This window comes from Danio rerio, chromosome 18 (genome assembly GCF_052040795.2).
Source record: "Danio rerio strain M-AB ecotype USA chromosome 18, GRCz13ab, whole genome shotgun sequence".
Taxonomy (NCBI): domain Eukaryota; kingdom Metazoa; phylum Chordata; class Actinopteri; order Cypriniformes; family Danionidae; genus Danio; species Danio rerio.
In genome coordinates, this window is record NC_141038.1 from 54,237,671 (window position 1) to 54,265,000 (window position 27,330).

General features: G+C 40.6%; 2 protein-coding genes across 2 annotated transcripts in view; both read left to right on the forward strand.

Moving 5' to 3' along the window:
- Window positions 1–6,942: 6,942 nt before the first annotated feature.
- Window positions 6,943–15,019, forward strand: p2ry1 (purinergic receptor P2Y1). The gene is made up of 2 exons (XM_087293665.1): window positions 6,943–7,089; window positions 10,646–15,019. The coding sequence occupies exon 2, from the start codon at window positions 10,663–10,665 to the stop codon at window positions 11,728–11,730; it is 1,068 nt and encodes a 355-aa protein (XP_087149791.1). The 5' UTR covers window positions 6,943–7,089; window positions 10,646–10,662; the 3' UTR covers window positions 11,731–15,019.
- A 4,774-nt stretch (window positions 15,020–19,793) lies between these two features.
- The window catches only part of shank2a (SH3 and multiple ankyrin repeat domains 2a), a 71,330-nt gene continuing 63,793 nt past the window's right edge, over window positions 19,794–27,330 (forward strand). Inside the window, exon 1 of the mRNA XM_087293641.1 lies at window positions 19,794–19,887. The gene's annotated coding sequence lies outside the window, so the exon portion shown is untranslated. The remainder of the gene's footprint in view (window positions 19,888–27,330) is intronic.

Here is a 27,330-nt window from a genome sequence, read left to right on the forward strand (position 1 = left end):
TTTGGTCATTTATAAATAATACTGTGTTCTTGAATGATACTGTAGTAACCTTTGTAGTTCCTAACACAACAACTATAATATAAACAACAAACTCACCTATTACTACTATTACTATGCAATTTTTAACTGGTTTTGTGCTCCAAGGCTAATTATGATCTCTATATTATTATATATTATCTCTACTATACTATCTCTCTATGAAGCTCTGTGTCCTCAGTGGCTTCTTCTTCTTTTTCTTGCTCTTCTTCTTCTTGTGCTCTTTAGACTCACAGATGTGCTGAACACCACTTGCCAAACCGGACGTGTCTTATAAGGGCACAACGCATTGTTTTTCTCTTTAACAATCTGTCCCTGTACTCCATGTTCTCAGTGAAGTTTTTTTTTTTGCGAGGAGATTTTTGGGTCATCTATAAAATCATCTCTCCTCGGTGGACGGTGGATTCTAAACTGAAAAATAAGAAGACAGTAAAATATATTCACACAGGAGAAAATCAATTGTCTGGGCTCCAGTGAAGCCCATTAGGAAACCACACAACACAACACTGGAGGAAAAAGCTTTAATGTACACCATTAGGTCATGAATCTGACTCTTACCGCTCAAATCAGAGCATTCTCAACTCTTTTCTTATCAGTTTTGTGTTAATGGAGGTTATTATCCATTATGCTGGAAATTAATAACACATTTGTTAATGTTTACCAGCTCAAGGAAAGGAATGAAGCAGCATGTTTGGCTGTTTTGATGTCACCTTTTTACAAGACTTTCTTTGTTTGTTTTGCTTGAATATATACTTATTGAACAGGTATACCTACATTCTTGGTACACCATAAAAAGTCATCCATCAGCTGGTTTATTTCACCTCCAAAACAACCAGTTGAGGAATCACGCATTGGAATAATACTGTAGTAATTTACAGTAAACACTATTGTTTTTGTATACTGAAGTACAGAACTTTAATTCACTTGTGGCAATTCTACAGTTGCTATGGTAACACAATAATCACTGTAACTGATCTGTTGTGGCGATGCTACAGTTGCCATGGTAACACAACAACTACAGTAATTGAATTGTTGTGATTCTACATGTACTATGGTAACACAACTACAGTAATTGATCTGTTGTGGTGATTCTACAGTTGCTATGGTAACACAACTACATTAATTGATCTGTTGTGGTGATTCTACAGTTGCCATGGTAACACAGCTACAGTAATTGATCTGTTGTGGTGATTCTACAGTTGCTATGGTAACACAACTACAGTAATTGATCTGTTGTGGTGATTCTACAGTTGCTATGGTAACACAACTACAGTAACTGATCTGTTGTTGTGATTCTACAGTTGCCATGGTAACACAACTACAGTAATTGATCTGTTGTGGTGATTCTACAGTTGCTATGGTAACACAACTACAGTAATTGATCTGTTGTGGTGATTCTACAGTTGCCATGGTAACACAACTACAGTAATTGATCTGTTGTGGTGACCCATTGGCAGATTATTTTGCTTGTGTTTCTGCTGTTGATTGGCAATGCGTTCTGGAAAATTATTAACAGTATTTATGGGCTATTTTTTCAGATAAAGCAGATGTAGATCAGTGTTCTTCACGGCTCTCTGGAATGCCTGCTATGTTGCTGATTAGTAAATTGTGGTGAAACTGACTGTAGTCCAATGTAAACAGCTTCCCACAGAGCTGTGCTCCTGTTATTTTTCAATATTATGCTGATGTTATGCTTGTGGTTACAGCACAGGGTCACTTTCTTCTCATACAGATTTTGATAACTTCAGCTCAAATATAGTCTTGTAGAGTTAAAGACAAAATATACATTGAGTTCTTCTGACAAAAGTTTTATTTTGGAACTGGAATATATAATAATATATAGAAATTATTCCTTTTTGGTTGTGTACAGAACAAACCACTGTTATACAGTTAATTGCCCAATTACCCTAACTTTAACCTAATTAACCTAGTTGTCTTTAAATTGCACTTTAATCTAAATACTAGTATCTTGCTAAATAACTGGTCAAATATTTTGTACTGTCATCATGGCAAAGAGAAAATAATGTTTTTATTATTACTTATTATAAAACTATGAAAAAAATGTCTCCATTAAAGAGCACTTTGAAAATATTTATAAAAAAACATAAAGTTTGGCATGAGAGTTAGTTATTTTGTCTTGGGCTGTACTGTAATGTTCAGGATGACATATACCGTCAAATTAAAAGTGAACCCAGACAGCATGATAATGATCTTGTGTCAGGGTTTATTCTGCTGTCATGGTTGGCTGCTCAAACTGTACAACATTACAAATAAAACACGTCAGTAAACACAGGAGACTAATGTTGCCACTGCTTAACACCAATACTGAACTGTGTTTGTACAGGATCCTGAACCTGCACAACAGATCACTACACTCATTCAAATGAACAGTGCATTTAAAGGGACAGTTCACACAAAAATCATTGTTTACTCACACACTCAAGTGGTTGTAAACTTTTATGGGTTTCTAAACAAGATATTCTGAAGTGTGTTGGAAAAACCAAAACACTAACACCCACACACTGAAAATAAAATGATAATCTGAATGACAACCTAAAAAACGACTGTAAAACTACTGTATGAAAACTTTTCAAAGTTTAGTTTAATTTTGGTTCAGACTGTAACATTATATTTAATCTAAATCAAAATTAATCATTGAGATCAAGAAAAAAATGCATTTACTCCATAAACCACTCCATTCATTCATTTATTTTACTTAGGCTCTTTTTTTTTCAGGGATCGCCACAGTGGAATGAACTGCCAACGTACCTATGTTTTACACAACAGATGCCCTTCTAGCTGCAACCCAGCAGTGGGAAACCCCCATACACACTCATTGTCACACACACACTCATACACTACGGCCAGTGTAGTTGATCAGTTCCCCTATAGTGCATGTGTTTGGACTGTGGGGGAAACCGGAGCACCCGGAGGAAACCCACGCCAACACGGGGAGAACATGCAAACTCCACACAGAAACACCAACTGACCCAGCCGAGACTCAAACCAGAGACCTTCTTGCTGTGAGTTTATTACAAAACTCTTTCTCTTATTGTTACCGTCTCTCTGACAGAATTAGGATGAGGCTGATTTCTTCTGTAAGGATACTGAGTGGACATTCATGGGTGTGTATGTGCAAGAGAAATGTTGTTTACTTCTACTAAAATAGCAAGAAGATCAGTGTAATCGTTGAGCAGGAGCAGTGAGATCCGTGTGCTGATGACCTTTCCCTTCAGTCTTCACTCAGACACACAGAAACAGGTGCAGCTTCACAACACTCACATCTGCACACAGCTGGAGGAATCTGAGATATCAATGATCAGAACACACACACACACACACTCACTGACATATTCACATGCGTGCACTCACACACACACATTTGCACACTTACATACACACACACACACACACTCAGTCAAGCACAAACGGACACATGCACTCACATAATGGTGTGGGTTTCCTCCGGGTGCTCCGGTTTCCCCCACAGTCCAAACACATGTGCTATAGGGGAGCTGATCAACGAAACTGGCCGTAGTGTATGAGTGTGTGTGTGTGTGTTTGAATGTGAATGACTGTGTATGGGTGTTTCCCAGTACTGGGTTGCAGCTGGTGCGGCTAAAATATCATCTTCCATATTAACGGCGCTTTGAGTGAGTAAGCATTTGGGTACAGTGGAGTGGATTGTCCACACAACTCATTCAAACTAGTGTGTGTGTGCATGTGTGCAGGGGTGGATTTAACCAATAAGCATCTGCTTATGGCCCCAGGAAATCTAAGGGCCCCCAAATAAATACCTAGGAGTATAAATAATACCTATAACTTATATATGAAACAATATTCTGTCATAGTTTGTATGATGAGTGTATAAGTATAATGTTTCATACATCGCAAATGTGTCCCCACCCCTCAATCATGGAGCAGTCTAGCAGTCAAACTGGGTAAAGATTTAGCTTTAAAACAAAGTAGTTCATCTGTCATATTTAGTTGTGAATCCATTTTAAGAAATCAAATAGTTTAAAAAGTTTTACAAGAAGCTTTACATGTTGTTAGTGTTATTTTGCATTAAGATGAAATGTAGAAAAGGCGATTGAGTGATTTAAGAATAAAAACAGCTAAATAAATCAACTAAAAATAAATTAAAGTGTGCAAAAGGTGCATTTTAGAACTTTCGGGCCCCATAGCCGGAATTGCTTAGGGCCCCCAAATCACTAAATTCACCCCTGCGTGTGTGTGTGTGTGTATGTGTGTGTGTGTGTGTGTGTGTGTGTGTGTGTGTGTGTGTGTGTGTGTGTGTGTGTGTGTGTGTGTGTGTGTGTGTGTTTGTGCGTGCGTGCGTGCGTGCGTGCGTGCGTGCGTGCGTGCGTGTGTGTGTGTGTGTTCTTCAGACTTCTGCTGAGTGAAAGTGAGAGCTGTTTGTGTTTCTCACAGTTCAGTTTTTACTGTTCTCTAAAGCCTCGGCTGCAGACTAAACAGGCAGAAAAGAAAACAATCAGATTTTCCTGTGATTCAAGGCAAGATTATAGAGCAGAACTGACCGGACGATTACACGGAAACATCTGGAGCTCAACACACAGTATCTGACTCTCCTTCTGACTCTCACACAGAGAAAAACTGACATCCAAACATCAGATGAGGGACACTGAGCTGAAGGGAAAATACAGCACTGTGGTGAACGCTGGAAACCCTGGAAACTGAGCCTTCTGTTTCATACTCATTCAAAACTGATGAACGATATTTCAGCATCGTAATAACAGGATGACGTTTCATATTCAAAGCCCTCTGCTTTATTCATATGTCATAATATATCAACAACATTTAAATGGGTATACCAGCAAATGTCAATTAAAGGAGACCCATTCTGCTCCTTTAACAAGCTGTAAACACGTCTCTGCTGTGTCTTGAGTGTGTGTGTGTGTGTGTGTGTGTGTGTGTGTGTGTGTGTGTGTGTGTGTGTGTGTGTGTTTGAGCTGAGAACAGCACACAGATAATGTTCTCCAGCTCTCTGAAACTGACTCTTTCAGGCTTTGATCCTAATTGTGGTGTTTTGGTGACTGTCGCTTTAAATGCAAATGAGATTGTGCTTTTTTCAGAAGAGGGCGGAGCTACAGATGCATATGCATGAGCATAGTGACAGGTGTGCAACAGCAGTGTGTGTTTGTGCATGTGTGCTTTAGTGTGTGTGTGTGTGTGCTTGACGCTTGTGTCAGTCTATGTCTCTCCTGTCTCTGTTCATCTAGAACTCCACATCTATAATCCTCTTAGTCTATGCTGACATCATCTTCAGCAGCTCAAACACTCTGATGGCTAATGGACAGACGGCTGCTTCTCACTCAGGGCCGCTGGACATGCTAATGAGATGAAGAATAATGGGCGGGGCTTTCCTCCTCTGATGACAGGTACAGCAGGAGAATGTCCATCACAGTGTTTCTGCATCAAGTCTGATTATAATGAACACAGTTCACTCATGATGAGCATCAGAGGCTGCTGGAGACACACACACACACACCTGACACACACACTACTGTGTTTAACCCCATAAGTTTTTTAGATCCTCTTCACTGTTTCTGTTAATCTTACAGTGAATATGAGTAAGAGAGCGGTTCATTTGCATAATTATTCACTGCTTGTTTCTTCAGAAATGTTTTCCTCCAGATTTTCTGATGTTTCTTCACATGCTCAAACTCATCAGGCTGTAAAACCAGTTTCTGTTGGCGAGATCATAACACATTTGATTTTGTGACTTAATTATGACGCAACGTGTGTTATTATTGTGAGAAGAGACTGGAGGACACGGAGAAGTGAAAGAAGAAGCAGTAATCCCGCTGGTTGTGGCTCTTTCTCCGGCTCCTCCTCTTCTCTAAAGGCGCCATAAACTCTGAAACTCCGCCGCTGCTGCGCGCGCAGAGTCACTAATGCGAGTCGAGTCGCTCGAACGATTCATTTCATTGATTCGATTCAGTTAGGCGAAGTGCAATGAAATTATCTGTTTCTGAGGGAAAAAATACATCTGTAAATAAAAAGAGTGTGTTTTGTGTTAAATTTTTTTCTAAACTGATTTCCCAGATAAAATGTGCTATAATAATAATAATAATAATAATAATAATAATAATAATAATAATAATAATAATGATAATAATAATAACAATAACAATAATAATAAAATAAGACATAATAATAATAATAATAACAATAATAGTAAAATAATACATAATATTAATAATAATAATAGTACATAAATAATAATAATAATAAACAATATAATAATAATAATAATAATAATAATATCAATAACAATAATAATAAAATAATAATAATAATAATAATAACAATAATAAAATAACACATAATAATAATAATAATAATAATAATAATAATAATACATAAATAATAATAATAATAATAATAAACTATATTAATAATAATAATAATAATAATAATAATAATAATAATAATAATAATAATAATGCATTTCATTTGTGCTTTTTTTAAACCCAAAGTGCTACAGTAAACGTAAACATAAAAATACAACAAAAATAATTTATTATTCATATTTTACAGAAATTTCTGTCCTTTATTTTAACATGAGAAATGTACTTTCTTAAGTATAAATATTTATGACTTCATATTGAAAAGATACATTTATTGCATTAGAATGTGCACCTTTTTTCCTTAGAAAAATTTATAAATTAATAAATTATATGAAAGTATATGAAATAAATAATTAGACAGAAAGAAAGAAAGAAAGAAAGAAAGAAAGAAAGAAAGAAAGAAAGAAAGAAAGAAAGAAAGAAAGAAAGAAGAGTCATTCCTCTGCTCCAGTGATTCACTCGCACCTTGCGTATCGAGTCATAAAGAAGATTCGGTTCTCTGAGCGTTCGGTTGGTCAGCGTGTGTGGAGTCGGTGTGTGTGTGTGTTTGTGTGTGTTGAGTGTGTGTGTGATCGGAGTCTCCGGTTGGTCAGTGCTATACAGCGGCAGCAGATCTCCATCAATGCGGCGGCGGATCCCGCTGAATGCGCCCGGGGAAGCGCGCTGATCGGCGGCTCTGCTGGTGAGTGATCCACGCCTGGACGATTTATTTCGCAATGCTTTTTTACCTTGAAATGCCTGCGCGAGGGACAAACGAGTTTCAGTTTTATTGCTTTCCGCTTCACGCCCCCAGCTGAAGTGAAGTTTGTCCAGATGAGGCTACTTATTTCAGCTCCAACCAAGCGATTTTATCTTTAACAGACATCTAATAGACGTCAAGTGCGGATATCTTCACTAAAACCCTCTAAATTAGACTAAAATCGGACTATTCATCAAACAGACTTATTAAACAGACTTCAGATGTGTCTTTATTTATTCATGTGTAGGCTATTTGATGATAGTTTTGGGCTATTATACTAGATTTTCACTCACACACAGCCCAAACGTGTCCTTGTTTTAGCTAAGACATCTTTATGTAGACGTCTATTAGATGCTGGGCTGATCTCTGTTTCTCAACACTGTGGTCTTCTGCTGTTAAACTCAAGATTATAGATCAGAAATGCTGCTCAGTGGAGTGATGTGACACACAGTGCTCTGCATAACTGAGTATTCTGAAAATGAATATTGTGATCTCAGTGAATAAACTTTGGCTCAATTGAATAAAACAGATTTATTAAACAGATATATTTATTAAAATAATAATTTAATCACCAAACATCTCTAGAAATAGAAAGATAATACATTTAAATTCACACCAAATATTGCAAACAACATTTCTTACTGCACAATTTTATTTATCTTTTGTTTCTCTTCATTTATCATTTATTCATTCATTTTCAGAGTAGTCCCTTTATTAATCAGGGGTTGCCACAGTGGAATGAACCACCAACTATTCCAGCATATGTTTTACACAGCGGATGCCCTTCCAGCAACAACCCTACACTGGGAAACACCCATACACCATTCACACACATACACTACAGCCAATTTAGCTTATTTAGTTCACCTATAGCGCACGTGTTTGGACTTTCATATTGATCTTTTTTATCTAGCATATTCATTTGGGCTACTAATATTTGGAATGTGATCTTCAGTTATTTAGTTAGATTAGCTGCAGATTTGGCCGCAGTACAGACTAATCTCATGTATATGTACAATATTGTGGAGCATCCTATAGAAAATAGTGATGTAAAAGAGAGATTTGAGAAGGGAAAGCTCAGATATGCTGGACACTGTATGCATGCTTTACTGAGGTAAAATATTTGAATGGCACAGGGCACACTGCGGGGACAAATACACTGGATAATAACTCTAGCTTAAACAACAAACGATGTGAGTAATAATAGTGTCTGAAACTGCCTCAGACTCTCGTTATGATTTAATTGTTTAACTGAAATTGGCTGTTTAATAATTCATAATTCACAAGTGTTCGTCTTCAGAGCGGCTGACGGAATCTCAGCTGCATTCATGTATTGATATTCAGGTTTATTGGTGAAGTGAAATCAACAAACACTGAAGGCTGCAGGTTCAGATGTAGAGTCATTATTAGTTTCTGTTTCTTTATTATTCATTTGAACAGTCACAGCACATTCATCTGTCTCTTTACGGTTAAACATTTTCTTTAAAAATTGTGTGTGTGTGTGTGTAGGTGTGTGTGTGTGTGTGTAGGTGTGTGTGTGTGTGTTTCTATGATAAATAATTATTCTGAAACAGAAGCAGTGTTTTACCAATAGAAGCATCTTTTTATCACTTTAATTCATTAATTGAATAAAACATGGATTTTTAAAAAATGCAATCATTAATCATTAATCAATCATAGTGTTTTTGAACAGTAGACAGTTTTCTTGATATACCTTGATATGAGACATCGATGACACTCTAAACAATACAGGGTTGTTGTAACCCAACTATTGAGTTAAAAAGTATAGTTTAAATTTAACTGAATAATTAACCCCATTGGGTTTATTCATATTTGACCCAACATTGGGTTATACAACACCTCCACATTTTTTACATTTTTCGTCATTTCAGTTTTTCGAAAGTTCTTTCGGCTTAGTCCTTTATTAATCAGGGGTCTAACCCTAACCCAAACTCTAACTCTAACCGCCAACTATTCCAGCATATGTTTTACATAGTGGATGCTCTTCCAGCTGCAATCCAGCTCTGGGAAACACCCATACACACTCATTCACGCACACACTCATACACTCGGCTAGTTTAGTTGATCAGTTCCCCTATAGCGCATGTGTTTGGACTGTGGGGGAAACCAGAGCACCCGGTGGAAACCCACACTAACACGGGGAGAACATGCAAACTCCACACAGAAACACCAACTGACCCAGCCGGGACTCGAACCAGAGACCTTCTTGCTGTGAGGCCACAGTGCTGACCACTGAGCCAACATGTCGCTGTTTTATTGTTATTATTTATTATTATTGCGTTTATTTTTATGATTTTACTCTAGAATTAGCTGCAAATGTGGCAGAAGTAAATATATTTTTGTATCTGATGTATAGGGATTTGAATTTTGCATACATTCAGATGATTTGCTGAACGTTTCTGAATTATTTAGTCATTTCGTCTCCTCGGAATTATACGGTTCTCTCTGCGTTCTGGATGATTTTGAGAGTTTGAGCTTCAAACAATCCATAAAGCAAACAGCATGTGTGTGCAACATTTGCTTTTTAAATAAATATCTTAAAATGTGAACAACTTATTAAAAAATCCCACAATGTAAATAAGCTGTCCTTTAATAAGAATATGTCAATAACTCAATTTTGACAAAAATGTCAGATGAAACCTCATAACTGTAAGGTGACGATTTGTATTTGACTGAAAACTGAAGGAGGAACTCTCAATGCGATCTTCACGTTTGCTGAACTGTATAAAATCTGCGATCATGCACTGATATTCAGGAAAATGTCGCTCCTGCTTGTGTGATATTACATTATAGTAATTATATTATAAATAAGCCCATTCAGGAATAGTTTCTGCCTGAATAATTTGATTTGAATTATAGACTTCTGACTGCATTCTAATAGGCTTTATCACACAGTCAGTGCGTTTGGTCTGTCAGCACAGGATTCATATTCCAAGCATTTTTTATTTTTAGGGTGGTACGGTGGCTCAGTGGTTAACATTGTGGCCTGACAACAAGATGGTCGCTGGTTTGAGTCCTGGCTGGGTCAGTTTGTGTTTCTGAGTTTGCATGTTCTCCCCGTGTTGGCGTGGGTTTCCTCCGGGTGCTCCGGTTTCCCCCACAGTCCAAACACATGCGCTATAGGGGAACTGATCAACTACACTGGCCGTAGTGTATGAGTGTGTGTGTGAGAATGAGTGTGTATGGGTGTTTCCCAGTGCTGGGTTGCAGCTGGAAGAGCATCCGCTGTGTAAACATATGCTGGAATAGTTGGCGGTTCATTCCGCTGTGGCCACTCCTGATAAATAAAGGACTAAGCTGAAGGAGAGTGAGTGAATCAACTTGATTTAATTTGTGTTATAATTCAAAAGGAAATAATGCAAAGTTTTGGAGGTGCTAAATGTACCCACAATCCTAGAATCCTCCATAATATAGGGTTATCAGCTGACATATTTCAACACTCTGACCTTCATCAACTCATCTTCCTCTTCTTCTGCAGATCTGACCTCTGACACCATGACTGCGGAGTTTAATAACCTGACGTCGCTCATCAGTAACGCGACCGACTCGCCCAACCAAACCTCAGGATGTTCGCTAACAAAAACCGGCTTCCAGTTCTACTACCTGCCCACAGTCTACATCCTGGTGTTCCTGACCGGCTTCATCGGCAACAGTCTGGCCATATGGATGTTCGTCTGCCACATGCGACCCTGGAGCAGCATCTCCGTCTACATGTTCAATCTGGCGCTGGCCGACTTCTGTTACGTGCTCTCGCTGCCCTTCCTCATCTACTACTACTTCAACAAGACCGACTGGATCTTCGGGGACGTCCTGTGCAGGCTGCAGAGATTCATCTTCCACGTTAATCTCTACGGGAGCATCTTGTTTCTAACATGCATCAGCGTGCATCGATATTCCGGCGTCGTGCATCCGCTGAAATCGTTGGGACGGCTGAAAAAGAAGAACGCGGTGCGCACTGTCGCCCTCGTGTGGTTCATCGTGGTAGCAGGAATTGCGCCGATTCTCTACTACTCCCGTACGAGTCGTAAAAAAGAACACACCACATGCTACGACACCACGAGTCAAGACGAGCTGCCGGGATATTTCATTTACAGCATGTGCTTGACGGTGTTCGGCTTCTGCATCCCCTTCATCATCATCCTCAGCTGTTACGGAGGAATCGTCAAGGCTTTAATATGTAATGATATGGACAATGCTCCGCTAAGGAAGAAGTCCATCTATCTGGTGATCATCGTGCTGACCGTATTCGCCGTCTCCTATCTGCCGTTCCACGTCATGAAGAACCTGAACATGAGAGCGCGGCTGTACTTCCAGAGTCCCGATATGTGTGCATTTAATGACCGCGTCTACGCCACATATCAGGTGACCCGCGGCCTGGCCAGCCTCAACAGCTGTGTCGACCCAATACTGTACTTTCTGGCCGGCGATACATTTCGGAGGAGACTTTCCAGAGCCACCAAGAAGTCCTCCAGGAAAGGAGATCATCCTCTGCAGTCTAAGAGTGAGGAGACGGCGCTCAACAGCCTGCCGGAGTCAGTGCAGAACGGTGAAAACCGCATGTGAGAGAGCTCGAGCGCCACGCAGCATGACTTCTTCATTCACACCCATGCGTTAGAGATGGCTAAGATAGAATCACACTATCAGATTCAGTGGTTTCTCATGGGCACTTCTCAGCGAGGGGCAGTTCACCTAAAACACCCAACAGCATCTGGCTGCAGCTTTATGATGCAAGCTGAGATTGCATATCTCAGCAATGCAATGTCAGACGCAATGCACTGAGTGAAGATAGTGACGTCACTGTTAGGGGTGTTAGGGGTTAGGTTAAAAAGCATTGCATGCAGCTCAGATTGCATCTGCACCAGCTCTGCATCCAGACCCCTCTCACAATATTAGGTATTTTCCATAATACTGTAGCAAAAACAAAGTTAATCCCAATTCACATACTTATACTACACCCTAAAACTATGTCTTATTTTGTGAAGGAAAAATATCTGCTTTTGAGCGTGTGACAGAAGCTTTGGGACACACTTCTTCCTCATCACCAGATCCATATGTTGCTTAGTCAATCCACACACCATCCACATTTCTGTCATGTTTAATGTCCTGCCTTATTGGAGAAGCAGCAGCAGGGTAATCTCCCGTTCACCAGTCTGTCATGCAGAGAAGTCTCCTCAGGTGTTGGAGAATTCTGCATTCAGGTGTTAATGTCCAAACACGTCTATATAGAAGCTCAGCATTGTGGTTGCAGATGAAATACAACCCAGAAAACACTAGATCTCTACTTGACGGTGGATCTCACGTGTCCATCACGTTTGTAGTTTATTTACACTTTTCACCTGCGTTTGTAGTTCTAAACGAATTCACGTCCAACGCGCAGTGCACTGTGGGTAATATGGACGCTTCTACACTTCACATTTTTACACCTTTGGCATACTCTTTAACATACTACGATTTGGGACGTACTCATTCTATTGTTGAATACTATTTAGAATGGATAGTATGTGAGTTAGGATGCAGCAGCCGTTTGTTTCTCAGAATACAGCGGTTCCTCGTTAATCGTAGGAGTTACGGTCCAGTCTGCAATAAAATCCGCAAAGTAGTCCCGGTTTATTTTTTACACTTATTATAGATTTTTTAGGGCGATGCAGGGGTGCAGTAGGTTGTGCTGTCGCCTTACAGCAAGAAGATCGCTGGTTTGAGCCTGGGCCGGGTCAGTTGGCATTTCTGTGTGGAGTTTGCATGTTCTCCTTGCATGTTTTCTCCGGGTGCTCTGGTTTCCCCCTACAGTCCAAACACATGCAATACAGGTGAATTTGGCTAGGCTAAGTTGCCCGTAGTGTGTGTGAATGAGCGTGTATGGATGTTTCCCAGAGATGGGTTGCATCTGGAAGGGCATCCGCTGCATGAAGTGTGCTGGATAAGTTGGCGGTTCATTCCGCTGTGGCGACCCCAGATTAATAAAGTCGAAAAGAAAATACTTTCACGATTTTCTCACATAGGCATTATCATTTTCACACTGTTCTCTCTCGTTTAAACTCCAGAAGTCCAAGTTTTTGTGCGATGGTTAGCATCTTCTTGACTTTGGGTGCAACCGTGGGTGCTTTTGATGGTGCAGAATGTTTCATGGCATTATGTTGTGTGTTAATTTCCAAACAATCAGGATCACACTTCAGAGTCAGTGTGGATGAGCCCTGAGGATGTGTTCCCAAAAAATGTCCATTTTGAATGCAATAGACTTCAGGTTTCTGATTCAAAGGATCATGAAGTGTGACCCTCCAGTGTGTTTTGGATTTGGATTTGGATGGCAATTAAATCAGCACACAACCTCAGTAGTTTAGTAATGTAGCTGGGATTTTCATGCATGTTGTGAGGAATAACGACTGTAAAATCACCCACTATCCCCTATAAATGGTGAAAATCCCCCACGTCCCTGTGAGAAACCATTACCATCCGAATAGTTCTGTAGAGTGTTGTAAATCGCGGTACTGTACTCTGCTCAGTGTTACTCCTGTAGAGCTCTGCAAGTGTTTCTCCCGTTCGTTTTGCACAGAGAGATTTTAACAAATGTCTTGATCAAAGAGTCGAACACCATGAAGCAAATCAACCTATATGAGGAGAATAACACTAGAAATGTAGATCTGAAGCACATGTAGATGAAAACCAGACGATAGATCAAAGATACAGACAGTGAGCTGAACCACTTTAATGAGGGACTACAATCCCATGATGCACTGCCAATGACACAATCACGCTAAAACAGTGGAGAGAGACATAACAAGTCATTTAAACTTGTTAGTTTAATCTTTGGGGAATAACACACACACACACACCCACTCACACACACACACACACACACACACACACACATTTACTTAGCTATTTAAATGGAGATAATGCATAGACTTCTGTTGTGTTTATTCAGAGATTTCACATGTGTGACTGCATATATATGCAGATATTTCAGTATTTTGAAAGTGTTGTTAAACTTGATAATATCCTTGGCTGTGCTTCATGAGATCTGTACAATCTATTTAGTTGCTGCAGCTCTCTGATTGGTGGAATTCTCTGTACGGCATTATGGGTAATGTAGTTTTTTACACTCTAAACAAATCCTGGGTTACCATAACCTTTTGGTGGGTCAAATATATAGGTAAATATTTCCAATTAAATTGAAATTACACTTTTTAACCCATTGTATTGGTTTGAATTTGACCCAATGTTGGGTTACAACCACCAGGCATGTTTTTAGAGTGTTGTAAAACAAATAAGTGTGATTAGATTCAGTGTTCAGCATAAGCAATCACCAACAGCCTCAGCGCTGCATCGGGTCCGTCTGTAGAGGATTATATCATTGTTAAAAATTAATTTCCCTACAGAGAGACGAATGGAGTCTTGCCGTCCGGGACTGGACTGTTGCGCACTGCTGCTTTCACAGTTTTACTCTAATGTGATTTCCACGAATAGACTGCAGAGCCGCCGAATGAACAATCGCTAACAATGATTTAACAGTCATTAATGTCACAGATAACACGAGCACTGGCGTTCCACTGTACGGCACATGTTCTGTCATGATCTCAGAACAGTTCAGATGCACTAAACATGTGGGAAAGGATTGATTGTACACTTGATGTGTGTGTGTGTGTGTGTGTGTGTGTGTGTGTGTGTTGATATGTATTCTACTGTTACTGTATAGATGTGTAGATATCAGCCCATGACTTATGAAGGGACTCTTATAGCCAAGTAGTGGACAAATACTGTATGTTTATAATGTATTTCTCTGTAATGATCTGTCCTATTTAAAGCTAAAACAAATACACACGTCTAAATAAAAATCATGTTTACGGAGTCTTCACACATGGTTTTCATTATTCAGTTATGTATTTTTGTGTAACGTCTACCTTAATAATTATACATGCATTATTCCCGCTGGACACTCCTAACATGTTGAGGTCAAAGGTCATGAGCACATATCAACACTGGGTTCTTGCCTCTTAGGTTACACAGATTTGCCTCCGCATGTAAACACATGAGCATTTTCAGTGGAATACAGTCGCTCTCAGTGTAATGCTTTGAGTAGTGTTGACCACAGATACTCTACTCTCCTGCCACACCACTGATTTGGTGAGTAGTGGTGCTCTTAATTGAGTATGATTGTTCAGTCCTCTGGTGTAACTCAGCAGCACTTCTCTGTGTTCAGCCCATTCCTCTGGTCTTCTGTCCTCCAGTTTCTTCACTCCCCTCTCGTTGAGTCTATAGGTATTGTGCATTGGTGCCAGACTCTCATCGCACACGTCTCCTGTTGTTTCCCCAAGACTCTCTTGTTTTTGACTCTCACAGGAAAGAAGCAGAAGGGAAGGGGATTGAGGGAGGAATAAATAACGGCGCATTTTCTGTTCCTCTCCGGCTTCTCCTAGCCACTCTTTGTAAGGGGAACAAAAGCGCAATGGTTCCTGATGCCGGATGGGCTTGGCAAGCGGCCCGGAGACTTACACTGGAGAAAAGATTTCATAAAACAAAGATCTGACTCCAGATCTCCAGCCATGGCAGAATCTGAATCAATGCAGCAATGTTGGTGAGCAGCTGCAGGACAGACAGGGGCTTTCCTGGACCTCTGAGGGGTGTTTGTTCCAGAACAGCGGGAGGAAAGACTACACATGAAAATACCCTATAGTCACTTACAGTGCTGTTCTTGATCTTCACTAGTGAAGCGTACTGTACTCTATATATTATAGTATAAATTACTATTATTATACAACCAGTATTGACTGATAAACTCTACTAAATCCTGTAGTGTACCTTAGTTTTTACTGAAGTGTAGCGTATTGTAGCATAATAAACCATATTGATGTAGAAAACTACAGTAATGGGTCATTTGTTTATATTGCTGTTGTTAGTGTTGCCATAGCAACTGTATAATCACCACAACAGATCAGTCATTGTTACCATAGCAACTGTAGAATCACCACAACAGATCAATTACTGTAGTTGTTGTGTTACCATAGCAACTGTAGAATCACCACAACAGATCAATTACTGTAGTTGTTGTGTTACCATAGCAACTGTAGAATTACAGTTCGCCACTCTCACTGGTGTAAAGACTGTAATAGTTGCAGTGTTGTTAATTTTTTCCTCTTTTGTTGTTGTTTTGTTGTATTTTTTTATTACCATTTCAAATGTTTACTATAATTCTGCAGTATACTGTAGTATGAACACACACACACACACACACACACACACACACACACTCATCACAAAGTAAACAAACAGCACAGGTGGTTAATTGTAGACAGTGTGTGTGTGTGTGTGTGCGTGTGTGTGTGCGTGTGTGTGTGTGTGTGTGTGTGTGTGTGTGTGTGTGTGTGTGTGTCAGAGAGTCAGCGTGCTTCTGCATGCTTATGTTTGTCATCCTGAACTGTGTTTGCAGGAGGGAGTTTCACAATGATCAGGCCTGCTGAGACACAACCCCTGCGTGTGTGTAAATGTGTGTGTGAGTGCGTGCGTGCATGTGTGTGTGTGTGTGAGCTCAAGATTGGAACTAAAGTGTATGAGTTTTTGTCCTATATTTGTGATGTTAGCAGTTGAACAAAAACACACAAGAGCTGCGTGTGTTAATGTGTGTGCACGTGTGATATTGGTTCTATACATCATCAGGTCAGTTAATAAACTAATATTCAATATTTGAGAGATTCAATATTGTTCATTTTGCCGATGAAAGTGTTGATAAATATTTGAACAGCCACAGAAGAATCAGCTGTGTTTAGTTTATGAATGACTCTTTATTTTGAATGATTCAGTTTGTCATTCTTATGAAGAGCTGTTCACATCACTGCTGAATGATTCACTCATCTGAAGAATCAAATCAGGAAATGACTCTTTTTTTATTACATAAAAATATTGAAGCTCTATAAATGACTTTAAATATTATTTTAGTGGTAATTTCTGTCATGTGCTATTTGCAGTTAATCACCACACTGTGTCATTAATTAGGTTAATCAATTAAAAAAACAGGTACATATCCAAAAATCACTCAATATAGATAAAAAATCATCTAAAATCAATATAGGTCGTTTTTAAAATTAAATGCAAACATGGGCGGCATGGTGGCTCAGTGGTGTCGCACTGTGGCCTCACAGCAAGAATGTCTCAGGTTTGAGTCTCGGCTGGGTCAGTTGGTGTTTCTGTGTGGAGTTTGCATGTTCTCCCCGTGTTGGTGTGGGTTTCCTTGAAAGGCATTATGTTGTCATAATCTCAGGCAGTGGGTCTCACTGTGTGTTTTACTGTGATAATGCTTTAATATTTATAGTATATTTTACTCTCTAATTAAACGTGCGCCACTACTTTTGGCCACAGATGGAGAACTGCCAGAGAATGGTGTAATATTAAAATGAACAGAGTTAATTAGCAGTCAGAGATGAAATATTGTCCTGGCATTTCTCAGATGCATTATCCTGTTATCCAATCATCAGCTAAACTATCGAAGACAAATCCTCACCTGTCCGTCAGAGTGACCCATTCTGCAGAAGCTGATCAATAGTGAATAATGTGCTTCACAAAGCTAGACGACGTTTATTTAGAGCCCGCTGACCTCAAAAACTGATGATGTCTCTGCTGAGAATAAATCAAAAACCTGTGCGCAGAATCATTCAGGCGGTCAGGGTTTGAGATGCACACAGCTGTATTTTGAGCTTCTAAATTCATTCATTCATTTTCTTTTCGGCTTAGTATCTTTATTAATCAGGAGTAGCCACAGTGGAATGAACCGCCAACTATTCCAGCATATGTTTTACACAGCGGATGCCCTTTCAGATGCAACCCAATACAGGGAAACATCTATACACACTCATGCACTACGGCCAGTGTAGTTGATCAGTTCCCCTATAGCGCATGTGTTTGGACTGTGGGGGAAACCGGAGCACCCGGAGGAAACCCACGCCAACACGGGGAGAACATGCAAACTCCACACAGAAACACCAACTGACCCAGCCGGGACTCGAACTAGAGACCTTCTTGCTGTGAGGCGATTGTGCTGCCCACTGCATTGCATTTTATCTCTGGGTTAATAATAAAGTGGGCGGGGCTTGATTTTGTCCATAGCGATCTGATTGGATGGTTGTGGTTGGCCATTGTTCAAATAAAGAATAACCTTGTGAGCTAGCAAAATAAACATTTTAGACTTTCAAATTATGTGTGACATGAATTTAAGCATAATAATGAAGTGCACTGATAAAAGATCCAGATTAGAGGAGAACAGAACCTGGATTGTTGGGTTAATTTAGCTAATAAAATTCATGACAAATATCCCCTGTGGTTGTCAGATGTCTAGATTTAATTTTTAACACCTCTGTTTATTGTTAGTTGTTTGTTATAAGGTTTTTGTAGTGTCCTTTACAACACAAACCCTGATAATATATTAATTTAAGCTCTTAAATATGCTCATAGTCCGGTTGATGTGCTCAAATGGACCCTTTATCATAACTGAGATCAGAGAAACCGATGAAGCTGTAAACAGACCCAGACGGAAGCTCTGTGTTTATTCCTGCTCCTCTTTATTTATATCAGCGGTGTTTGTGCAGAGACTGTAGATTTGCATGTTCTGGGTAAACCTCTCAGCTGTTCTTTAACCCATGACGGTATTTATTTTGACCCACATGAGTGTATAAGAACCTGCATCTAAACAGAAAGCCATTGATTTCTGCTGCTCCACTTTTAGCTGAACTAGAAAAGATGGCTGTACTGTTTTCAGAGAGTTCCTCAGTGACGGCCGGAGCACTTCTCATCACGAAGATTAAAACTACAATCGAAACTATTGATGCAATTCTCTGTGCAGCATTATGGGTAATGTAGTCAACATCTGAAGTGGATCATCTGTAATGTTAATGTTTAATTAATAATGATGAGCAAATCATTAAATAAATAAATAGGGCAGCACGGTGGCTCAGTGGTTAGCACTGTCACCTCATAGTAAGAAGGTCGCTGGTTTGAGTCCCGGCTGGGTCAGTTGGTGTTTCTGTGTGGAGTTTGCATGTTCTCCCCGTGTTGGCGTGGGTTTACTCCGGGTGCTCCGGTTTCCCCCACAGTCCAAACACATGCGCTATAGGGGAACTGATCAACTACACTGGCCGTAGTGTATGAGTGTGTGTGTGTGTGTGTGTGTGTGTGTGTTAATGAGTGTGTATGGGTGTTTCCCAGTATTGGGTCGTGGCTTGAAGGGCATCCATTGTGTAAAACATATGCTGAAATAGTTGGTAGTTCATTCCGCTGTGACCCCTGATTGAAAAAAGGGACCAGGTCAAAAAATAAATAAATAAATAAATGAATGATTGAATAAATAATGAAGTAAATAATTACAAATTATAAATAATAATGTTCATTGATTCATTCATTCATTCTCCTTCAGAATTACACATTTTCTGATAGTTTTGGGAATATGCTGAGTTAGAAGTAAGATGAATTTTTATTAAGTAAAGCATTTTATTATAGATGCTTTTCACAACCAAATTATAATCATAATGCAAAAAACAATGCAAAAAAATTAAATTATTACTCAAAAAGCGCGGGCACCCCCGAACACCGCTACTATTGGACTATTCCACTGTTTTGCTTCACTGCGCATGTGCAGAACAGGCGATTGACCGCGTGCAGAGAGTAAACAAGAGGTCGAATGATGAGAAGCTACTCTGAAAACAGGAGGAAACTGAAGGAAAGCAAAACCACCAAAAGGTAACACACATGTTTTGACAGCATTTGCAAAAGAGTAACGTAAAGCACAACCGTGCCTCATTTATCCAGACCTTGTGGAAGTCTTCAATGATGTTGCAGAGAAACTAATTACTAATAAACAAATAAATAACTGCTAAACGTGCTGTTAGAGAAGGTAAATAGCTGGAATTAGCTTGATTAACTAGATTGGCTAGAAATGAAGCGGTGAGGACTCCTGCTGGCACAGCAGCGCAACTGCAAGCAGAACAGCAGAAACTGAAACCTGAAGTGTTTTCATTCGTTTAAGTCTACTTTAAGACTGTTAAACTAAAAACTAAAAAAAGAATAGAGTGATGTAGCTTTCTGGTGCAGACACAAATACTTTATATATTTGATATGCTTTATGTTCACGTGTGGTGCCAGTTTTACCTGTCGTCACTATCTGTTTTACTGATTAAGCACAGCAGTGATGATGAACATGTCAAGCGCTCTGTCTGTCTCCTTCCATGACTATTTCACATGTTTGTAAAGGTTATAAATACAGATTGCTCTGCTTTCTGATGAAAAGGTTTGCATGCGTGTGTGTATCAGTGAGTATCGGTGTGGATAACGCAGAATCAGACTCAGAGTAATGATAATGACTGCATTTATAAGCACACACACACACACACACACACACACTGCTGTCTGCAGAAGTGAATTAACTGTGCTGTGATTAAATGTATTCTGCGATATGAAATGCCCCAGCACATCCTTCATTATCACAAAGTAAGTTTTTGGCAGGAGAAAGTGCAGCCGGACACAGAATCACAGCCAAGATCAATTCAGCTCTTCTCATACGGCGCGAGCAGAACACTGATCCTGGATCAGCACACACACTTTTACAGTATACAGTAGCTGTACAGGCCGCAAACACACCTTCACAGAGGAGCCTGAGGAGTGTTTCTTAAAGAGTGTGAGTGTGAGCCGGGAATCAGGAGATGCTGCTGACATGTAGACGTGTGTCTGTGATTGGTCACATTCAGACTCGGGTTTGTGTTTCAGTCTTCAGGACTGACTGGAGTTTGTCCTCTGCATCTTCTCTGCGTTTGACCTCTGACCTTCAGAAACTCTTCTCTGTGCGCTGCAGAACTCTAATGGATGTTTTATCTCTTTAATTAAAGTCTGTCTGCTTGAGTTGGCAGTGTGTTCGCTCCACGCTCCGTGAGGGATTTATGAATGAACACACACTCCTTCTCTATCAGGACCTGAGCTTCTGGGAGGAAACTTCCTTATACACACTCTGAACAAAAACTAAATACAGAAAGGCTCAGGAGAGGGCTTCTTACAAGAGCTGTGCGTGACTGCTTCATAAAGGCCTCGACTGTATTAGTGTGAGGAACATCTGAGTAATCGAAAACAATACAGATCCAATCTACACCAGTTCACAACACCTTGACTTCTAAACCAGAACACATTCATTCATTCATTTTCCTTAGTCCCTTATATATCAGGGTGCACCACGGCGGAATGAACCGTCAACTATTCCAGCATATGTTTTACACAGCGGATGCCCTTCCAGCTGCAACCCAGTACTGGGAAACACCCATACATGCTCATTCACACTCATCCACTACGGCCAGTGTAGTTGATCAGTTCCCCTATAGCGCATGTGTTTGGACTGTGGGGGAAACCGGAGCACCCGGAGGAAACCCACACCAACACGGGGAGAACATGCAAACTCCACACAGAAACACCAACTGACCCAGTTGGGGCTTGAACCAGCAACCTTCTGTGAGGCGATTGTGCTATCCACTGAGCCACCGTGCTGCCCGAGCTCAGATTTATAAACCTTTATTTTCATGATGTATTTATTTTCTCTGCATCTGATCAGGTACATCAGATAGTGAAGCGGTTAGGCTGGAGGGCTGGTATGTGTACGCGCATGCGAGTGCATGTGTGTGTGTGTGTGTGCATGCTTTCTCTGTTCATCCGTCAGGATTCCTGAGTGTCAGCGGCTCTGAAATCCACAAAATAACCAGCAAGTACAAACAAGCAGAGCAGGCCAGACTCACACTGAAACTCATTGTAATCTGCATTGAGTGCTGAATCAGCTCAGTAATGGAGACTGACGAGAGCACATTCACACTGACCATTACAAACGGCACAACACCAGAAATCTCAAGCTGAACACCCCGAAATGCTCACAGTTGATTCTGTAATCAGTAGAGAAGACAATGATGATGATCATCCAGACAAGAAAATACCACAGTCATTTATAGAAAATAGCCTACTGTAGTGTGATTGGTCCATACGGCAGAAAAGTGTTTATCATCTACTGTGGTGATTCTACAGTTGCTATGGTAACTCAACAACTACAGTAATTGATCTGCTGTGGTGATTCTACAGTTGCTATGGTAACACAACAACTACAGTAATTGATCTGTTGTGGTGATTCTACAGTTGCTATGGTAACACAACAACTACAGTTATTGATCTGTTGTGGTGATTCTACAGTTGCTATGGTAACTCAACAGCTACAGTAATTGATCTGCTGTGGTGATTCTACAGTTGCTATGGTAACACAACAACTACAGTAATTGATCTGTTGTGGTTATTCTACAGTTGCTATAGAAACAACTTCAGTAATTGATCTGTTGTGGTGATTCTACAGTTGCTATGGTAACACAACTACAGTAACTGATCTGTTGTGGTGATTCTACAGTTGCTATGGTAACTCAACTACAGTAATTGATCTGTTGTTGTGATTCTACAGTTGCTATGGAAACATGTACAGTAATTGATCTGTTGTGGTGATTCTACAGTTGCTAATGAGGAAATGAGGACAGAATTGTTGAGTGAACTCTCCCTGTAAATCAATACAAACTCATTCATTTTATTTTCAGCTTAGTCCCTTTATTAATCTGGGGTCGCCACAGCAGAATGAACCGCCAACTTATCCAGCATATGTTTTGTGCAATGGATGCCCTTCCAGCTGCAACCCATCACTGGGAAACACCCATACACACTCAAATGAGTCACTTATTTTTGTGTATATGGGCGTGACACCACTGAGCCACCGTAATGCCTAAATACAAACTATACATTTTAAAATGCCGAGTGTAATTTCACCAATAAATTAATACATTTTCTTCCTTTGACAGGTCTTTGTTCATTAAAGACATGAGTGACAGGTGTGTGTGTGTGTGTGTGTGTGTGTGTGTGTGTGTGTGTGTGTAAGAGAGAGAGAGAGAGAGAGAGAGAGAGAGAGAGAGAGAGAGAGAATCTCTCCAGCAGAGTAAGCTGATACGGCTGAGCTGAATATCTGCCTTAAATTAGACTGGATGACTTTGTGTTGGAGTTCTCCACGCCACTGTGTAATCAAACGCCCTGCTGAAATTAGACCGTCTCTTTCTCTCTCACACATAAAGCCTGTGTTTGTGTCTATCAAACTAGCGGACTCAAAGGGTTAGTTCACACAAAGATTTCAGTGTGCACACGATTCACTCTCCCTCACATGCTTCCAAACCGGTTTGAGTTTCTCTCGTCTGTTGAACACTGAAGAAGATGTCCTGAAGAACGCTGAAAGAACATCGGTAACCATTGACTTCCATAGTAAGAAAAACAAATGGAAGTCAATGGTTACAGGTTTTCAGCATTCTTCAAAACATCTTCTTTTTCCCGTTCAAAGCCTCCACATTCACTGCGTTTGGTCTTGGTCTTCTGAGGCGCAGCTCATTTATTAGAGGAGAACAAACATCACAGTGGAGCGCAGCAGACTCCGCTTCTCTCAGTGATATCTGTGCATGTTCAGCAGGAGCTGCTCTGCTCTGTGCTGTCTCGGGGACTGGAATCGCTGCTGTATTCACTGATGATTCATGCAGCGTTACAGTTTTCCACATAAATTAGCATGTTTGGATGGAAACCCAGCTAGTGATGGTGCAGTTTGTCAGTGTGCTGTCGGTCATCAGCACTCAGCTTCTTCACTATCGACGTCTCCATTATCAGCACTGAGAGTGAGATCAGGAAACACTCAGCTTCTCTCCACTAATTACAGTCTAATGTGTGTTCATGAGGCTTTCAGCTCCTCTCCTCACTCTTCACCTCACTAATGAGCCTTTAAAGCTTCCGTCAAGTGCTCTTAAATGTGCTTTATTCAGGGTTGGATCTTAACAAGAGAGGGCGTGGCATAGAGTAGCTCCTCCCCTACTTATAAATCAGTCAGAGAAAACTTCAAATGAACAGCCAATGAGAAGAAAGGGGCCGGGCATGTCAGATACTAGAGAGCATTTGATTGGTCAGAAGATGATGAGAAACTGAAGTATGAGGAGACAAAACAAATGATGATGGATTTAGTGACAAACTGCAAGCTTTACATGTCCACATCAGGTGTGAATCTCCAACATGTGGAAGTTTTAGAGACACTACATCACAGATAAATAAGACTCATACTGTTACTAACATTACAATAACTTTATTTTAACTCATCTATGGCGGCACGGTGGCTCAGTGGTGTCACACTGTGGCCTCACAGCACTCAGGTCTCTGGTTTGAGTCTCGGCTGGGTCAGTTGGTGTTTCTGTGTGGAGTTTGCATGTTCTCCCCGTGTTGGTGTGGGTTTCCTCCGGGTGCTCTGGTTTCCCCCACAGTCAAACACATGCGCTATAGAGGAACTGATCAACTACACTGGCCGTAGTGTGTGAATGGGTGTTTCCCAGTACTGGGTTGCAGCTGATAGGGCATCCGCTGTGTTAAACATATGCTTGAATAGTTGGCGGTTCATTCCACTGTGGCGACCCCTGATGAATAAGAGACTAAGCTGAAGCAATATGAATGGATGAGCTGCTGAAAGTCCTCGCGCTCTGTCTCTGCTGTTTCTATGATACTGAAGCATGACGACACCACAGGTGTGCTGAGCGCTTCACTCTGATTGGCTGATGAGCATTCTCATGTGTTTGTTTACTGTCAGATTCACTAATGATCACGAAACCTCCATCAAGTGTCACTCTAATGACCTGTAATGGAGGAACATGGATTATTATTGATCTCACACACCCAGCGCACTGTTAAAGTGTGTTTCAGTGGTGTTCAGACATCAGAGTGTGTCGGTCACTGCAACACATCAGTGTGTGTGTGTTAGCAGAGTTAACCAGCACTGCCCTCACTTCCTCCAGATACATTTACTGACCACAACCCACACACACACACACACACACACTTACAGAGATACACACACACACACAGTCACTCTAAAATCTGTTAACACACACTCACAGAGACATACATTTACACACACACACACTTACAGACACACAGTCACTCTGAAATCTGTAAACACACTCACAGAAACACATGCAAAACACACACAGTCACACCAAACTTTACATACACAACACACACTCACAGAGACGCACACTTACAGAGACACACACACACACACAGACACACACACACACTCTGAAAAATGTAAACACAAACTGAACAGGCACATACATGTACACACACACTCTTCACAATACACACCCAGACTCACGCACAAACACTCTGAACTGTCTAAACACAAGTACACTCATGCACACACACACACACACACACACACACACACACTGATAAGTCTGCAGCTCATTGTCTCTGTCCGCAGCTCTGCATGTATTATTAATGTGTGTGAAATGTCAGTCATGAAAGGCGTGTATTGTGGGCGAGTGTGTGTGTGTGTCTGTGTGTGAAAGGTTTCTCTCTCTGTGTCCGGCTGTGTTTGTTCGGCTGCTGGGATGTTCAGCAGACACACACACACACACACACAGTCCTCAAACACTGAGGCGGGGGAATAAAGAGCCGCTGTTCTGGGTCTTCACTGTATATAAATCAGTTCATCAGTAAATCACATCATCTTCATCATCTTCATCATCATCAGCTGAGTGTGAAGTGTTTAAGAGCATGCTGGAAATGTAGACAGTCATACTATCACATCCACTGAGACACACACTTACAGACAACACACCATACTCACAAAGACACACACTTTGTTTCTCTTATGCACACACTCTCACAGACACACTCATAGAGATGCACATGCTTCTCTCACATACACACAGACACACTCACAACAAACACTCATAGAGACACACACACACACACACACACTCACAGACAAAAAAAATTATATATTTAAATAATAACATGAATATATAGACAAATATTCATTCATTTTCTTCTGCATTAGTGCCTTTATTCATCAGAGGTGAATGAACCGCCAACTATTCCAGCATATGCTTTAAACAGTGGACACCCTTCCAGCTGCAACCCAGCACTGGGAAATAGATAAATAAAGTATTATAAGATAATCAAAACATCAAATAATACTATAACAGTTTTTGGGGGTGTAGGGGTTAATCCATGTCAGCTGACAGTGTTGTGCAGAGCTTACAGCTGTAATATTCCCACATCCAGGCTGGATATGTTATCAGCGCTGCCCTCTAGTGGCAAACAGCAGACATCACCATCCCAAACATCACAGAGTTCAGAAAGAACAGCATTCATTTATTCATTCATTCATACCTTCAGCTTAGTCCATTTATTCATCAGGGGTCACCACAGCGGAATGAACCGCCAACTATTCCAGCATATGTTTTACACAGTGGATGCCCTTCCAGCTGCAACCCAGTACTGGGAAACACCCATACACACACAATCACACACACTCATACACTACGGTCAATGTAGTTGATCAGTTCCCCTATAGCGCATGTGTTTGGACTGTGGAGGAAACCAGAGCACCCGGAGGAAACCCACGCCAACACGGGGAGAACATGCAAACTCCACACAGAAACACCAACTGACCCAGCCGAGACTCAAACCAGAGACCTGAGTGCTGTGAGGCCACAGTGCGACACCACTGAGCCACCGTGATGCCCTTTCATTGTTAAATTATTTCTAAACCAATAATAATGCAGGAATGACTGGAGGTGTGGGTCAGTCTTCTGCTCCTCCAGCAGGTGGCGCATTTGCTCTATAAACACATCATCATCACCATCATCATCAGGAACACACAGACATGCCTCTACATGTTCATCTGTACACTCAATATCTGCCTCTCCGTTATTCCCACTGGAGTTTGATTCTCCACAGTCAGGTTGTGCACTTTTATTATTGGACTGTTATCATTATGGTTAAGGACACACTGCAAACCACAGCTTTCCTACTCAGAGTTCCTCTTGTTTCTAGAGCAGATATCCACACACTCTTCTAGAGCAGCACAGCATGAGTCAGAATGAGGAGAGATTCACCTTAAACAGCAGAATAACCTGACTCTGGAGGAAGAGGAATCCTCATGTCAAAGTCAAGAACTCAGTTATTTTGCTCGCCCCATTGGCAGATTAATTTTCAAATGTGTGTGTTGGAGAGAGAGAGTGAGAGTGTGTCTGGCCTGTGTGTGTGTGTTGGAGAGAGAGAGAGTGTGTGTGTGTAATGGTCTAGTCTGTTTAA

Coding starts and splice junctions, on each gene's coding strand:
- p2ry1 (XM_087293665.1), top strand. CDS start 10,663: ATGACTGCGGAGTTTAATAACCTGACGTCGCTCATCAGTAACGCGACC.